Raw genomic sequence first — 17277 nt, forward strand, 5'->3', positions numbered from 1 at the left:
GTAGGGTGGAGGTTTGGGCTTGGGTAGGGTGCTCTTTCCAAGAGCTGGTGCGGACTCGATGGGCTGAATGGCCTCCTTCTGCACTGTAAATTCTATGATTCTAATTCGCCAAAGTAGCACACATGAACCAGCAGTTAGAAAACAATCAGGAGGTTTATTGGATATTCAAGAAGTCTGCCCTCCCAGAGGGGTCTCCGAGGTCAGGGTTTATATACAAGTGGGGGTTCCGCTAGTTAAGGGGAAGCCCCCCCTCCCCCTCTCCCCCCCCCCCTCATTACCGCAGCACTTGTGGATAGCACAATTGCTTCACAGCTCCAGGGTCCCAGGTTCGATTCCGGCTTGGTTCACTGCCTGTGCGGAGTCTGCACGTCCTCCCCGTGTGTGCGTGGGTTTCCTCCGGGTGCTCCGGTTTCCTCCCACAGTCCAAAGTTGTGCAGGTTAGGTGGATTGGCCATGATAAATTGCCCTTAGTGTCCAAAATTACCCTTAGTGTGGGGTGGGGTCACTGGGTTATGGGGATAGGGTGGAGGTGTGGACCTTGGGTAGAATGCTCTTTCCAAGAGCCGGTGCAGACTCGACGGGCCGAATGGCCTCGTTATGCACTGTAAATTCTAGGATAATTACCGAGGAAGTTCATAGTCCATGGAGGTCATGGGAAATCGGATTGTCCTTAAACTGTGACCTCCGTGGGGGTTCGAACAGCTGTGTTTGAGTCTGCATATGTGTTTGTGTCAATGTATACAAGGCTGTGTTTGTGTATGTATATGTGTATGTGGAGGTGTGTACAGGGCTTTTCCTATGTACGTATATGTGTCTTTCTCAGTTTGTATAGCTCTGTGTTTGTGACTGTAGAGAAATTTGTGAAAGTGTATACAGGGCTGAGCTTGTACTTGTATATGTGTTTCTGTTAAAGTGCATAAGGCTGTGTTTGTACCTCTATATGTGTTTGTGTTAAAGTGTATAAGGCTGTGTTTGTGCCTGTATATGTGTCTGTGTTAAAGTGTATCAGGCTGTGTTTGTGCCTGTATATGTGTTTCTGTTAAAGTGCATGAGGCTGTGTTTGTACCTCTATATGTGTTTGTGTTAAAGTGTATAAGGCTGTGTTTGTGCCTGTATATGTGTCTGTGTTAAAGTGTATAAGGCTGTGTTTGTACCTGTATATGTGTCTGTGTTAAAGTGTATAAGGCTGCGTTTGTGCCTGTATATGTGTCTGTGTTAATGTGTATAGGGCTGTGTTTGTGCCTGTATATGTGTTTGCATTAGTGTATAGGGCTGTGTTTGTTCTGTATATGTGTCTGTGTTAATGTGTATAAGGCTGTGTTTGTGCCTGTATATGTGTCTGTGTTAAAGTGTATAAGGCTGTGTTTGTGCCTGTATATGTGTTTGCATTAGTGTATAGGGCTGTGTTTGTACCTGTATGTGTGTTTGTGTTAAAGTGTATAGGGCTGTGTTTGTACCTGTATATGTGTTTGTGTTAAAGTGTATAGGGCCGTGTTTGTACCTGTATGTGTGTTTGTGTTAAAGTGTATAGGGTTGTGTTTGTACCTGTATATGTGTTTGTGTTAAAGTGTATAGGGCTGTGTTTGTACCTGTATATGTGTTTGTGTTAAAGTGTATAGGGCTGTGTTTGTACCTGTATATGTGTTTGTGTTAAAGTGTATAGGGCTGTGTTTGTACCTGTATGTGTGTTTGTGTTAAAGTGTATAGGGTTGTGTTTGTACCTGTATATGTGTTTGTGTTAAAGTGTATAAGGCTGCATTTGTACCTGTATATGTGTTTGTGTTAAAGTGTATAGGGCTGTGTTTGTACCTGTATATGTGTTTGTGTTAAAGTGTATAAGGCTGCGTTTGTACCTGTATATGTGTTTGTGTTAAAGTGTATAGGGTTGTGTTTGTACCTGTATATGTGTTTGTGTTAAAGTGTATAAGGCTGCGTTTGTACCTGTATATGTGTTTGTGTTAAAGTGTATAGGGTTGTGTTTGTACCTGTATATGTGTTTGTGTTAAAGTGTATAAGGCTGCATTTGTACCTGTATATGTGTTTGTGTTAAAGTGTATAGGGTTGTGTTTGTACCTGTATATGTGTTTGTGTTAAAGTGTATAAGGCTGCGTTTGTACCTGTATATGTGTTTGTGTTAAAGTGTATAAGGCTGCGTTTGTACCTGTATATGTGTTTGTGTTAAAGTGTATAGGGCCGTGTTTGTCCCTCACTAACATCTCTCACTATTTGCTGTCGCGTTTCCAGGACTGCTGATTCCACAGAGCTTTGTGTGTACGATGTCGCCACCGAAACCCTTGTCACAACCTCGACCTGTGCCTACTTAGCGAAGAGATGTGAAGGGCAGGAGCTACAACTGGTGAAGGAAGGGCAGTGTGTGGATTCTGACCTGGGCCAGGCAGCGGGACGTGCCCGCCTGTCCATCTCCAGCTCCAGGAGGGTGGCCTGCGGGTTCATGAACACGTGTTATGACTGGGAGAGATGTCAAGGTAATTGCGAAGACTGCTGTAGGTCGGAGAATGGCCCCTCTGGTTCTGAGGGGGTGGGGTGGGTGGGGGGTGGTTTATTTTTCAGTCCCTCACTCCTCTCCCTCTATGGAATTCCACAGGGTGGGGGTCAGTTGTCTCGATTCCCCACCAACCCCACAACTCATCACAAGTCTCTCTGGCAGCTTGTCTCTCTGCGATTCGCCCTCAGTGTCTCCCTGAGTATTCCTGCCTGTTCCGCTGACTCTGCCGCAGATTCACTCTGCTCATTCTGTACCTCCTGACACCCTGACACACCCACACTCTGATTTCACCACCCCATGTCGGGATTCACCACCGTCAGGATATCACACAGACGGCCGGGGAATGCTCACATTTGTCCCTGTTGTAATGTAGGAAACACAGTGTCATGATCTGCAAACATGCAACCAATGAGCACTCAGAATAGGACACAACCAATGGGCAGTCAGGGCACTCAGAGGTGGCATCACCACAAGGGGGCATGACATAAACACTATAAAAGGGATGAGGCACTCACACCCTGCCTCTGTCCACAGACAGACATCTAGAGAGTTAGACAGGGTTGATCAGCAGCATCACACCCCAGCACGTGGCTTAGAGCAAGCTGCTACAGTTAGACTGAGTTACTACAGTTAGATTAGCAGACAGTCGAACTCATTTGAGAACTCTGCTAATAGTTCAATAAACACGTTGAACTCATTTCAGAGTCTGGAGCATCCTTTAGTTAAGACTGCATTAAGTAGCAGCCTGTGTTATCCGAAGCAGCAGAACACAACACACAGCTGCAATACAGCGCTCCCTCCAACACTGCAGCGCTCCCTCCAACACTGCAGCGCTCCCTCCAACACTGCAGCTCCCTCCAACACTGCAGCGCTCCCTCCAACACTGCAGCGCTCTATCCAACACTGCAGCGCTCCCGCCAACACTGCAGCTCCCTCCAACACTGCAGCTCCCTCCAACACTGCAGCGTTCCCTCCAACACTGCAGCACTCCCTCCAACACTGCAGCGCTCCCTCCAACACTGCAGCTCTCCCTCCAACACTGCAGCTCTCCCTCCAACACTGCAGCTCCCTCCAACACTGCAGATCTCCCTCCAACACTGCAGCGTTCCCTCCAAAACTGCAGCACTCCCTCCAACACTGCAGCTCTCCCTCCAACACTGCAGCACTCCCTCCAACACTGCAGCTCTCCCTCCAACACTGCAGCACTCCCTCCAACACTGCAGCACTCCCTCCAACACTGCAGCACTCCCTCCAACACTGCAGCTCCCTCCAACACTGCAGCGCTCCCTCCAGCACTGCAGCGCTCCCTCCAACACTGCAGCTCCCTCCAACACTGCAGCGATCCCTCCAACACTGCAGCACTCCCTCCAACACTGCAGCTCCCTCCAACACTGCAGCTCCCCCTCCAACACTGCAGCGCTCCCTCCAACACTGCAGCACTCCCTCCAACACTGCAGCATTCCCTCCAACACTGCAGCTCCCCCTCCAACACTGCAGCATTCCCTCCAACACTGCAGCACTCCCTCCAACACTGCAGCACTCCCTCCAACACTGCAGCGTTCCCTCCAACACTGCAGCTCTCCCTCCAACACTGCAGTGCTCCCTCCAACACTGCAGCACTCCCTCCAACACTGCAGCACTCCCTCCAACACTGCAGCACACCCTCCAACACTACAGCTCTCCCTCCAGCACTGCAGCGCTCCCTCCAACACTGCAGCTCTCCCTCCAACACTGCAGCTCCCCCTCCAACACTGCAGCGCTCCCTCCAACACTGCAGCACTCCCTCCAACACTGCAGCATTCCCTCCAACACTGCAGCTCCCCCTCCAACACTGCAGCACTCCCTCCAACACTGCAGCGCTCCCTCCAACACTGCAGCACTCCCTCCAACACTGCAGCATTCCCTCCAACACTGCAGCTCCCCCTCCAACACTGCAGCACTCCCTCCAACACTGCAGCACTCCCTCCAACACTGCAGCGTTCCCTCCAACACTGCAGCTCTCCCTCCAACACTGCAGCACTCCCTCCAACACTGCAGCACTCCCTCCAACACTGCAGCACTCCCTCCAGCAGCGCAACTCTCCCTCCAGCACTGCAGCGCTCCCTCCAACACTGCAGCTCTTCCTCCAACACTGCAGCTCTCCCTCCAACACTGCAGCGTTCCCTCCAACACTGCAGCACTCCCTCCAACACTGCAGCGTTCCCTCCAACACTGCAGCTCTCCCTCCAACACTGCAGCACTCCCTCCAACACTGCAGCTCTCCCTCCAACACTGCAGCGCTCCCTCCAACACTGCAGCGTTCCCTCCAACACTGCAGCTCTCCCTCCAACACTGCAGCTCTCCCTCCAGCACTGCAGCGTTCCCTCCAACACTGCAGCTCTCCCTCCAACACTGCAGCTCTCCCTCCAACACTGCAGCTCTCCCTCCAACACTACAGCTCTCCCTCCAACACTGCAGCGTTCCCTCCAACACTGCAGCACTCCCTCCAACACTGCAGCTCTCCCTCCAACACTGCAGCTCTCCCTCCAACACTGCAGTGCTCCCTCCAACACTGCAGTGCTCCCTCCAACACTGCAGCTCTCCCTCCAACACTGCAGCACTCCCTCCAACACTGCAGCTCTCCCTCCAACACTGCAGCTCTCCCTCCAACACTGCAGCTCTCCCTCCAACACTGCAGCTCCCTCCAACACTGCAGCACTCCCTCCAACACTGCAGCACTCCCTCCAACACTGCAGCACTCCCTCCAACACTGCAGTGCTCCCTCCAACACTGCAGCTCTCCCTCCAACACTGCAGCTCTCCCTCCAACACTGCAGCTCTCCCTCCAGCACTGCAGCGTTCCCTCCAACACTGCAGCTCTCCCTCCAACACTGCAGCTCTCCCTCCAACACTGCAGCTCTCCCTCCAACACTGCAGCGCTCCCTCCAACACTGCAGCACTCCCTCCAACACTGCAGCTCTCCCTCCAACACTGCAGCACTCCCTCCAACACTGCAGCTCTCCCTCCAACACTGCAGTGCTCCCTCCAACACTGCAGTGCTCCCTCCAACACTGCAGCTCTCCCTCCAACACTGCAGCACTCCCTCCAACACTGCAGCTCTCCCTCCAACACTGCAGTGCTCCCTCCAACACTGCAGCTCTCCCTCCAACACTGCAGCTCTCCCTCCAACACTGCAGCTCCCTCCAACACTGCAGCACTCCCTCCAACACTGCAGCACTCCCTCCAACACTGCAGCACTCCCTCCAACACTGCAGTGCTCCCTCCAACACTGCAGCTCTCCCTCCAACACTGCAGCTCTCCCTCCAACACTGCAGCTCTCCCTCCAACACTGCAGCACTCCCTCCAACACTGCAGCACTCCCTCCAACACTGCAGCTACCCCTCCAACACTGCAGCTCTCCCTCCAACACTGCAGCCCTCCCTCCAACACTGCAGCTCTCCCTCCAACACTGCAGCACTCCCTCCAACACTGCAGCACTCCCTCCAACACTGCAGCTCCCCCTCCAACACTGCAGCTCTCCCTCCAACACTGCAGCCCTCCCTCCAACACTGCAGCTCTCCCTCCAACACTGCAGCACTCCCTCCAACACTGCAGCTCTCCCTCCAACACTGCAGCTCTCCCTCCAACACTGCAGTGCTCCCTCCAACACTGCAGCTCCCTCCAACACTGCAGCTCCCTCCAACACTGCAGCACTCCCTCCAACACTGCAGCTCTCCCTCCAACACTGCAGCTCTCCCTCCAACACTGCAGCGCTCCCTCCAACACTGCAGCACTCCCTCCAACACTGCAGCGTTCCCTCCAACACTGCAGCGCTCCCTCCAACACTGCAGCTCTCCCTCCAACACTGCAGCGCTCCCTCCAACACTGCAGCACTCCCTCCAACACTGCAGCACTCCCTCCAACACTGCAGCACTCCCTCCAACACTGCAGCACTCCCTCCAACACTGCAGCACTCCCTCCAACACTGCAGCCCTCCCTCCAACACTGCAGCGCTCCCTCCAACACTGCAGCTCTCCCTCCAACACTGCAGTGCTCCCTCCAACACTGCAGCACTCCCTCCAACACTGCAGCACTCCCTCCAACACTGCAGCTCTCCCTCCAACACTGCAGCACTCCCTCCAACACTGCAGCGCTCCCTCCAACACTGCAGCTCTCCCTCCAACACTGCAGCATTCCCTCCAACACTGCAGCACTCCCTCCAACACTGCAGCGCTCCCTCCAACACTGCAGCTCCCTCCAACACTGCAGCTCCCTCCAACACTGCAGCGCTCCCTCCAGCACTGCAGCGCTCCCTCCAACACTGCAGCTCCCACCAACACTGCAGCGATCCCTCCAACACTGCAGCACTCCCTCCAACACTGCAGCTCCCTCCAACACTGCAGCTCCCCCTCCAACACTGCAGCGCTCCCTCCAACACTGCAGCACTCCCTCCAACACTGCAGCATTCCCTCCAACACTGCAGCTCCCCCTCCAACACTGCAGCATTCCCTCCAACACTGCAGCACTCCCTCCAACACTGCAGCACTCCCTCCAACACTGCAGCGTTCCCTCCAACACTGCAGCTCTCCCTCCAACACTGCAGAGCTCCCTCCAACACTGCAGCACTCCCTCCAACACTGCAGCACTCCCTCCAACACTGCAGCACTCCCTCCAACACTGCAGCTCTCCCTCCAGCACTGCAACGCTCCCTCCAACACTGCAGCTCTCCCTCCAACACTGCAGCTCCCCCTCCAACACTGCAGCTCCCCCTCCAACACTGCAGCGCTCCCTCCAACACTGCAGCACTCCTTACAACACTGCAGCATTCCCTCCAACACTGCAGCTCCCCCTCCAACACTGCAGCACTCCCTCCAACACTGCAGCACTCCCTCCAACACTGCAGCGTTCCCTCCAACACTGCAGCTCTCCCTCCAACACTGCAGCACTCCCTCCAACACTGCCGCACTCCCTCCAACACTGCAGCACTCCCTCCAGCAGCGCAACTCTCCCTCCAGCGCTGCAGCGCTCCCTCCAACACTGCAGCTCTCCCTCCAACACTGCAGCTCCCCCTCCAACACTGCAGCGCTCCCTCCAACACTGCAGCACTCCCTCCAACACTGCAGCACTCCCTCCAACACTGCAGCACTCCCTCCAACACTGCAGCTCTCCCTCCAACACTGCAGCTCTCCCTCCAACACTGCAGCTCCCCCTCCAACACTGCAGCACTCCCTCCAACACTGCAGCATTCCCTCCAACACTGCAGCTCTCCCTCCAACACTGCAGCGTTCCCTCCAACACTGCAGCACTCCCTCCAACACTGCAGCACTCCCTCCAACACTGCAGCACTCCCTCCAACACTGCAGCGTTCCCTCCAACACTGCAGCTCTCCCTCCAACACTGCAGCACTCCCTCCAACACTGCAGCACTCCCTCCAACACTGCAGCTCTCCCTCCAACACTGCAGCACTCCCTCCAACACTGCAGCTCCCTCCAACACTGCAGCTCCCTCCAACACTGCAGCTCTCCCTCCAACACTGCAGCACTCCCTCCAACACTGCAGTACTCCCTCCAACACTGCAGCACTCCCTCCAACACTGCAGCTCCCTCCAACACTGCAGCTCTCCCTCCAACACTGCAGCACTCCCTCCAACACTGCAGCACTCCCTCCAACACTGCAGCTCCCTCCAACACTGCAGCGCTCCCTCCAACACTGCAGCACTCCCTCCAGCAGCGCAACTCTCCGTCCAGCAGCGCAGCAATCCCCCCAGCACTACAGCACTCCCTTCAGCAGAGCAGCACTCCCCGCAGCACTGCAGCACTCCCCCAGCAGCGCAGCACTCCCTCCAGCAGAGCAGCACTCCCCCCAGCAATGCGGTCCCCCCAGCAGCGCAGCACTCCCCAGCAGCGCAGCACTCCCCCCAGCAGTCCAGCACTCCCCCAGCAGTGCAGCACTCCCCCAGCAGCGCAGCACTCCCCCCAGCAGCGCAGCACTCCCCCCAGCAGTCCAGCACTCCCCCAGCAGCGCAGCACTCCCCCAGCAGCGCAACTCTCCCCCCAGCAGCGCAGCACTCCCCCAGCAGCGCAGCACTCCCCCCAGCAGCGCAGCACTCCCCCCAGCAGTCCAGCACTCCCCCAGCAGCGCAGCACTCCCCCCCAGCAGTGCAGCACTCCCCCCAGCAGTGCACACTCCCCCAGCAGTGCAGCACTCCCCCAGCAGCGCAGCACTCCCCCCAGCAGTGCAGCACTCCCCCCAGCAGTGCAGCACTCCCCCAGCAGTGCAGCACTCCCCCAGCAGTGCAGCACTCCCCCAGCAGTGCAGCACTCCCCCAGCAGCGCAGCACTCCCCCCAGCAATGCGGTCCCCCCAGCAGCGCATCACTCCCCAGCAGCGCAGCACTCCCCCAGCAGCGCAGCACTCCCCCCAGCAGCGCAGCACTCCCCCCAGCAATGCGGTCCCCCCAGCAGCGCAGCACTCCCCAGCAGTGCAGCACTCCCCCAGCAGTGCAGCACTCCCCCCAGCAGCGCAGCACTCCCCCCAGCAGTGCAGCACTCCCCCAGCAGTGCAGCACTCCCCCAGCAGCGCAGCACTCCCCCCAGCAGTGCAGCACTCCCCCCAGCAGTGCAGCACTCCCCCAGCAGTGCAGCACTCCCCCAGCAGTGCAGCACTCCCCCAGCAGCGCAGCACTCCCTCCAGCAGCGTAGCACTCCCTCCAGCAGAGCAGCACTCCCCCAGCAGCGCAGCACTCCCCCCAGCAGTGCAGCACTCCCTCCAGCAGCGCAGCACTCCCCCCAGCAGTGCAGCACTCCCTCCAGCAGCGTAGCACTCCCTCCAGCAGAGCAGCACTCCCCCAGCAGCGCAGCACTCCCTCCAGCAGAGCAGCACTCCCCCAGTAGCACAGCACTCCCCCAGCAGCGCAGCACTCCCCCCAGCAGTGCATCGCTCCCTCCAGCAGCGCAGCACTCCCTCCAGCAGCGCAGAACTCCCCCCAGCAGTGCAGCTCCCCCCAGCAGCGCAGCACTCCCCCCAGCAGTGCATCACTCCCTCCAGCAGCGCAGCACTCCCCCCAGCAGCGCAGCTCCCCCAGCAGCGCAGCACTCGCGCCAGCATTGCAGCACTCCCCCCAGCAGCGCAGCACTCCCCCCAGCAGCGCAGCTCCCCCAGCAGCGCAGCACTCGCGCCAGCATTGCAGCACTCCCCCCAGCAGCGCAACACTCCCCCCAGCAGCGCAGCACTCCCCCAGCAGCGCAGCTCCCCCAGCAGTGCAGCACTCCCCCAGCAGTGCAGCACTCCCCCAGCAGCGCAGCACTCCCTCCAGCAGCGTAGCACTCCCTCCAGCAGAGCAGCACTCCCCCAGCAGCGCAGCACTCCCCCCAGCAGTGCAGCACTCCCTCCAGCAGCGCAGCACTCCCCCCAGCAGTGCAGCACTCCCTCCAGCAGCGTAGCACTCCCTCCAGCAGAGCAGCACTCCCCCAGCAGCGCAGCACTCCCTCCAGCAGAGCAGCACTCCCCCAGCAGCGTAGCACTCCCTCCAGCAGAGCAGCACTCCCCCAGCAGCGCAGCACTCCCCCCAGCAGTGCAGCACTCCCTCCAGCAGCGCAGCACTCCCCCCAGCAGTGCAGCACTCCCTCCAGCAGCGTAGCACTCCCTCCAGCAGAGCAGCACTCCCCCCAGTAGCACAGCACTCCCCCAGCAGCGCAGCACTCCCCCCAGTAGCACAGCACTCCCCCAGCAGCGCAGCACTCCCCCCAGCAGTGCATCACTCCCTCCAGCAGAGCAGCACTCCCCCAGTAGCACAGCACTCCCCCAGCAGCGCAGCACTCCCCCCAGCAGTGCATCACTCCCTCCAGCAGCGCAGCACTCCCCCCAGCAGTGCAGCACTCCCTCCAGCAGCGCAGCACTCCCCCCAGCAGTGCAGCACTCCCTCCAGCAGCGTAGCACTCCCTCCAGCAGAGCAGCACTCCCCCAGCAGCGCAGCACTCCCTCCAGCAGAGCAGCACTCCCCCAGCAGCGTAGCACTCCCTCCAGCAGAGCAGCACTCCCCCAGCAGCGCAGCACTCCCCCCAGCAGTGCAGCACTCCCTCCAGCAGCGCAGCACTCCCCCCAGCAGTGCAGCACTCCCTCCAGCAGCGTAGCACTCCCTCCAGCAGAGCAGCACTCCCCCAGCAGCGCAGCACTCCCCCCAGTAGCACAGCACTCCCCCAGCAGCGCAGCACTCCCCCCAGCAGTGCATCACTCCCTCCAGCAGAGCAGCACTCCCCCAGTAGCACAGCACTCCCCCAGCAGCGCAGCACTCCCTCCAGCAGCGCAGCACTCCCCCCAGCAGCGCAGCTCCCCCCAGCAGTGCATCACTCCCCCCAGCAGTGCAGCACTCCCTCCAGCAGCGCAGAACTCCCCCCAGCAGCGCAGCTCCCCCAGCAGCGCAGCACTCGCGCCAGCATTGCAGCACTCCCCCAGCAGCGCAGCACTCCCCCCAGCAGCGCAGCTCCCCCAGCAGCGCAGCACTCGCGCCAGCATTGCAGCACTCCCCCCAGCAGCGCAGCACTCCCCCCAGCAGCGCAGCTCCCCCAGCAGCGCAGCACTCGCGCCAGCATTGCAGCACTCCCCCCAGCAGCGCAACACTCCCCCCAGCAGCGCAGCACTCCCGCCAGCAGTGCAGCACTCGCGCCAGCATTGCAGCACTCCCCCCAGCAGCGCAGCACTCCCGCCAGCAGTGCAGCACTCGCGCCAGCATTGCAGCACTCCCCCAGCAGCGCAGCACTCCCTCAGCAGCGCAGCAAAACAAAGAACAAAGAACAAAGAAATGTACAGCACAGGAACAGGCCCTTCGGCCCTCCAAGCCTGCGCCGACCATGCTGCCCGTCTAAACTACAATCTTCTACACTTCCGGGGTCCGTATCCCCCTATTCCCATCCTATTCATGTATTTGTCAAGATGCCCCTTAAATGTCCCTATCGTCCCTGCTTCCACCACCTCCTCCGGTAGCGAGTTCCAGGCACCCACTACCCTCTGCGTAAAAAACTTGCCTCGTACATCTACTCTAAACCTTGCCCCTCGCACCTTAAACCTATGCCCCCTAGTAATTGACCCCTCTACCCTGGGGAAAAGCACTCCCCCAGTAGCGCAGCACTCCCTCCAGCAGCGCATTACTCCCCCAGCAGCGCAGCACTCCCTCCAGCAGCGCATTACTCCCCCAGCAGCGCAGCACTCCCCCCAGCAGCGCAGCACTCCCCCCAGCAGTGCAGCACTCCCCCAGCAGTGCAGCACTCCCCCAGCAGCGCAGCACTCCCCCCAGCAGTGCAGCACTCCCCCCAGCAGTGCAGCACTCCCCCAGCAGTGCAGCACTCCCCCAGCAGTGCAGCACTCCCCCAGCAGCGCAGCACTCCCTCCAGCAGCGTAGCACTCCCTCCAGCAGAGCAGCACTCCCCCAGCAGCGCAGCACTCCCCCCAGCAGTGCAGCACTCCCTCCAGCAGCGCAGCACTCCCCCCAGCAGTGCAGCACTCCCCCAGCAGCGCAGCACTCCCCCCAGTAGCACAGCACTCCCCCAGCAGCGCAGCACTCCCCCCAGCAGCGTAGCACTCCCTCCAGCAGAGCAGCACTCCCCCAGTAGCACAGCACTCCCCCAGCAGCGCAGCACTCCCCCCAGCAGTGCATCACTCCCTCCAGCAGCGCAGCACTCCCTCCAGCAGCGCAGAACTCCCCCCAGCAGCGCAGCTCCCCCAGCAGCGCAGCACTCCCCCCAGCAGTGCATCACTCCCTCCAGCAGCGCAGCACTCCCCCCAGCAGCGCAGCTCCCCCAGCAGCGCAGCACTCGCGCCAGCATTGCAGCACTCCCCCCAGCAGCGCAGCACTCCCCCCAGCAGCGCAACACTCCCCCCAGCAGCGCAGCACTCCCGCCAGCAGTGCAGCACTCGCGCCAGCATTGCAGCACTCCCCCAGCAGCGCAGCACTCCCTCAGCAGCGCAGCACTCCCCCAGTAGCGCAGCACTCCCTCCAGCAGCGCATTACTCCCCCAGCAGCGCAGCACTCCCTCCAGCAGCGCATTACTCCCCAGCAGCGCAGCACTCCCCCCAGCAGCGCAACACTCCCGCCAGCAGTGCAGCACTCCCGCCAGCAGTGCAGCACTCCCCCAGCAGTGCAGCACTCCCTCCAGTAGCGCAGCACTCCCTCCAGCAGCGCAGCACTCCCCCAGCAGCGCAGCACTCCCTCCAGCAGCGCAGCACTCCCTCCAGTAGCGCAGAACTCCCCCAGCAGCGCAGCTCTCCCTCCAACCATAAGACCATAAGACATACCATAGTGTCTGAGCCATCGACCTAGGAGCAGAATTAGGCCACTCGGCCCATCGAGTCTGCTCCGCCATTCAATCATGGCTGATATTTTCTCATCCCCATTCTCCTGCCTTCTCCCCATAACCCCTGACCCCCTTATTAATCAAGAACCTATCTATCTCTGTCTTAAAGACACTCAGTGATTTGGCCTCCACAGCCTTCTGCGGCAAAGAGTTCCACAGATTCAACATCCTCTGGCTGAAGAAATTCCTCCTCATCTCTGTTCTAAAGGATTGTCCCTTTAGTCTGAGATGGTGTCCTCTGCTTCTAGTTTTTCCTACAAGTGGAAACATCCTCTCCACGTCCACTCTATCCAGGCCTCGCAGTGTCCTGTAAGTTTCAATAAGATCCCCCCTCATCCTTCTAAGCTCCAACGAATACAGACCCAGAGTCCTCAACCGTTCCTCATACGACAGGTTCTTCATTCCAGGGATCATTCTTGTGAACCTCCTCTGGACCCTTTCCAAGGCCAGCACATCCTTCCTTAGATACGGGGCCCAAAACTGCTCACAATATTCCAAATGGGGTCTGACCAGAGCCTTATACAGCCTCAGAAGTACATCCCTGGTCTTGTATTCTAGCCCTCTCGACATGAATGCTAACATTGCATTTGCCTTCCTAACTGCTGACTGAACCTGCACATTAACCTTAAGAGAATCGTGAACTAGGACTCCCAAGTCCCTTTGTGCTTCTGATTTCCGAAGCATTTACCCATTTAGAAAATAGTCTTTGCCTAAATTCCTCCTTCCAAAGTGCATAACCTCACACCTTCCACGTTGTATTCCATCTGCCACTTCATTGCCCACTCTCCTAGCTTGTCCAAGTCCTTCTGCAGCCCCTCTGCTTCCTCAATACTACCCGTCCCTCTACAGATCTTTGTATCATCTGCAAACTTAGCAACAGTGCCTTCAGTTCCTCCTTCCAGATCATTAATGTATATTGTGAAAAGTTGTGGTCCCAGCACCGACCCCTGAGGCACACCACTAGTCCCCGGCTGCCATCCTGAAAAAGACCCCTTCACCCCTACTCTCTGCCTTCTGCCAGTCAGCCAATCCTCTATCCATGCCAGGATCTTACCCTGAACACAATGGGCTCTTAACTTATTTAACAGTCTCCTATGCGGCACCTTGTCAAAGGCCTTCTGGGAATCTAAATAAATCACATCCACTGGTTCTCCTTTGTCTAACCTCCTTGTTACCTCCTCAAAGAACGCTAACAGATTTGTCAGACACGACCTCCCCTTGACGAAGCCGTGCTGACTCAGTCCTATTTTACCACGCACTTCCAAGTACTCCGCGATCTCATCTTTAATAACAGACTCTAGAATCTTACCCATGACCGAAGTCAGGCTAACCGGCCTACAATTTCCCGTCTTCTGCCTCCCTCCCTTCTTAAACAGCGGTGTTACATTAGCCACCTTCCAGTCCTCTGGGACCCTTCCTGCCTCCAGTGATTCCTGAAAGATCATCACTAATTTTCATAGTAACTTAATTGAAGCCTACTTGTGACAATAAGCGATTTTCTTTTCAATTCATGTCTCTACAATTTCCTCAGCTATCTCTTTTAGGACCCTGGGGTGTAGTCCATCCGGTCCAGGTGACTTGTCCACCTTCAGACCTTTCAGTTTCCCCAGAACCTTCTCCTTAGTGATGGACACTGCACTCACCTCTGCCCCCGGTTCTCCTGGAGCTCTGGCATCCCACTGGTGTCTTCCACCGTGAAGACTGATGCAAAGTAACTATTCAGTTCCTCTGCCATTTCTTTGTTTCCTATTATTACTTCTCCAGCCACATTTCCCAGTGGTCCAATGTCTATTTTTGCCTCTCTCTTATCTTTAATATATTGAAAAAAACTCTTCCTATCTACCTTTACATTACTAGCTAGCTTGCACTCATACTTCATCTTCTCCCCCCTTATTGCTTTTTTAGTTGTCCTCTGCTCGCTTTTAAAGGCTTCCCAATCCTCTGGCTTCTCACTAATTCTCGCCACTTTGTATGCTTTTTCTTTTGATTTTATGCTGTCCTTGACTTCCCTCGTCAGCCAGGGCTGCCTGTCCTCCCCTTAGCATGTTTCCTCCTCCTTGGGATGAATTTCTGCTGTGCCCTCCGAAAACCGCCCCAAAACTCCTGCCATTGCTGTTCCACCGTCTTCCCTGCGAGGTTCCTTCTCCAATCAATTCTGGCCAGCTCCCCCCTCATGTCTTTGTAGCTACCCTTATTTAATTGCAATACCGTTACATCTGATTGCAGCTTCTCCCTCTCAGACTGCAGGGTAAATTCTATCATATTGTGGTCACTGCTCCCTAAGGGTTCCTTCACCTTAAGTTCCCTAATCAAGTCTGCCTCATTACACATCACCAAATCCAGAATTGCCTGTTCCCTAGTCGGCTCTGTCACAAGAAACCATCGCTTAGACATTCCACAAATTCCTTTTCTTGGGATCCACTACCAACCTGATTTTCCCAGTCCACCTGCATATTGGGGTCCCCCATGATTATTGTAATATTGCCTTTTTCACGTGCCTTTTCTATCTCCTGATTTATTTTCTGCCCTCCAGCAGTGCAGCCCTCCCTCCAGCAGTGCAGCCCCCCCTCCAGCAGTGCAGCGCTCCCTCCAGCAGTGCAGCCCCCCCTCCAGCAGTGCAGCCCTCCCTCCAGCAGTGCAGCCCTCCCTCCAGCAGTGCAGCCCTCCCTCCAGCAGTGCAGCCCTCCCTCCAGCAGTGCAGCGCTCCCTCCAGCAGTGCAGCCCTCCCTCCAGCAGTGCAGCGCTCCCTCCAGCAGTGCAGCCCTCCCACATTGGACTGGAATGCCAGCCTTGAGTTGAGTGTCTGGGGTGGAACCTGAACATGCCACTTTCTGGGTGACAGGCGAGAGTTCTCTCCGAGGACGGGTAAACGTGCGGTCGGTATGGGTGCCACTGCCGTCTGCAGCTTTCTGGCAATCGTGATGTGCAGTAATGAAATGAAATGAAAATCACTTATTGTCACAAGTAGGCTTCAAATGAAGTTACTGTGAAAAGCCCCTAGTCGCCACATTCCGGCGCCTGTTCGGGAAGGCTGGTACGGGAATTGAACCGTGCTGCTGGCCTGCCTTGGTCTGCTTCCAAAGCCAGCGATTTAGCCCAGTGCTAGGTTCCTGTCTCACTCCAACACTGATCTTTCATTTCCCTTTCCCTTCTTCTCAGTGTCAAAGTGTGCATGCCTGCTCCCCAATCAATGTCCTCGGGACGATGTGAAGGATCGGTGCATTGTTTTATCCTCCGGGACGAGGAGGGTCAGTCTGTGTATGCTGGGAGCGATGATGTGCAGGAAGATTAATTTTCAGATGTGTACGCCCTCTGAGACCATCCTCCCAACCCCTGCCCATTGAGGATTTTCAACTGAGCAGCAAGTACACCTCGCAATGAGAGTCTTCGCCAAGTTATAGGAATGAAGAAACACAAGGAGACCATTTACCCCCTCAAGCCTGTTCCCAGCAAAGTATATCGCAAATTATGTATTTCTATCCTCGTGCTACTGCACACTAGTACTGAACGATCCGTGTAAAATAATTAACTTTAAAATAAAATGTTGGTGGAGATTTGAAAGCAGTGTTGTTGTTCGTGTCGTGTTTGTTGTAACCACGGGGGGATGTGATTGGTTTGGGAATGTTTGGTGAGCTGAAATCTTCAATACAAACAGACAAAGGTGATCAGCATCAAACAGCCCAATGATTATCATAGAATCATAGAATTTACAGTGCAGAAGGAGGCCATTGGGCCCATTGAGTCTGCACCGGCTCTTGGAAAGAGCACCCTACCCAAGGTCAACACCTCCACCCTATCCCCATAACCCAGTAACCCCACCCAACACTAAGGGCAATTTTGGACACTAAGGGCAATTTATCATGGCCAATTCACCTAACCTGCACATCTTTGGACTGTGGGAGGAAACCGGAGCACCCGGAGGAAACCCACGCACACACGGGGAGGATGTGCAGACTCCGCACAGACAGTGACCCAAGCCGGAATCGAACCTGGGACCCTGGAGCTGTGAAGCAATTGTGCTATCCACAATGCTACCGTGCTGCCCACAATGCTACCCTGCTGCCCTATAATGTTACCGTGCTGCCCACCAGTCTGACTCCAGGCTCTGCTGGGAATAGTTTACCCCACTCTGTGGAAGAAAAACACATTCATACGGCACCATTAATGCGATAAAACATCCAGAGGTGATTCACAGACCCGTTACACAACAAAATCTGACACTCAGACACACGAGGAGATCTCAGGTCAGATTAGCTCAGTCCAAGAGGTTGGCATGAACGGGTGTCTTAACGGAGGACGGCGAGGGGAAGGCCGTGGAGTGGTTTCGGGAGGGGGATACCAGAGCTCTGAGCCCTGGCAGCTGGAGGAACAGCCGGCAAGGGTGCCGCCATTAAAATCTGGGATACTCAAGAAGCCAGAATCAGGGCGGCACGGTAGCGCAGTGG

At 56.9% G+C, this 17277-nt stretch overlaps 1 protein-coding gene across 2 annotated transcripts in view; it reads left to right on the forward strand.

Moving 5' to 3' along the window:
• Positions 1-16396, forward strand: part of LOC140429064 (complement component C6-like) — a 281293-nt gene extending 264897 nt beyond the window's left edge. For both annotated transcript variants that reach the window (XM_072515604.1, XM_072515605.1), the window contains exons 17-18: positions 2245-2486; positions 15992-16396. In XM_072515604.1, the coding sequence (XP_072371705.1) occupies positions 2245-2486; positions 15992-16176 (427 nt within the window). In that variant the 3' untranslated portion in view covers positions 16177-16396. The remainder of the gene's footprint in view (positions 1-2244; positions 2487-15991) is intronic.
• Positions 16397-17277: the final 881 nt, after the last annotated feature.

This window comes from Scyliorhinus torazame, chromosome 9 (genome assembly GCF_047496885.1).
Source record: "Scyliorhinus torazame isolate Kashiwa2021f chromosome 9, sScyTor2.1, whole genome shotgun sequence".
NCBI classification, from domain to species: Eukaryota; Metazoa; Chordata; class Chondrichthyes; order Carcharhiniformes; family Scyliorhinidae; genus Scyliorhinus; species Scyliorhinus torazame.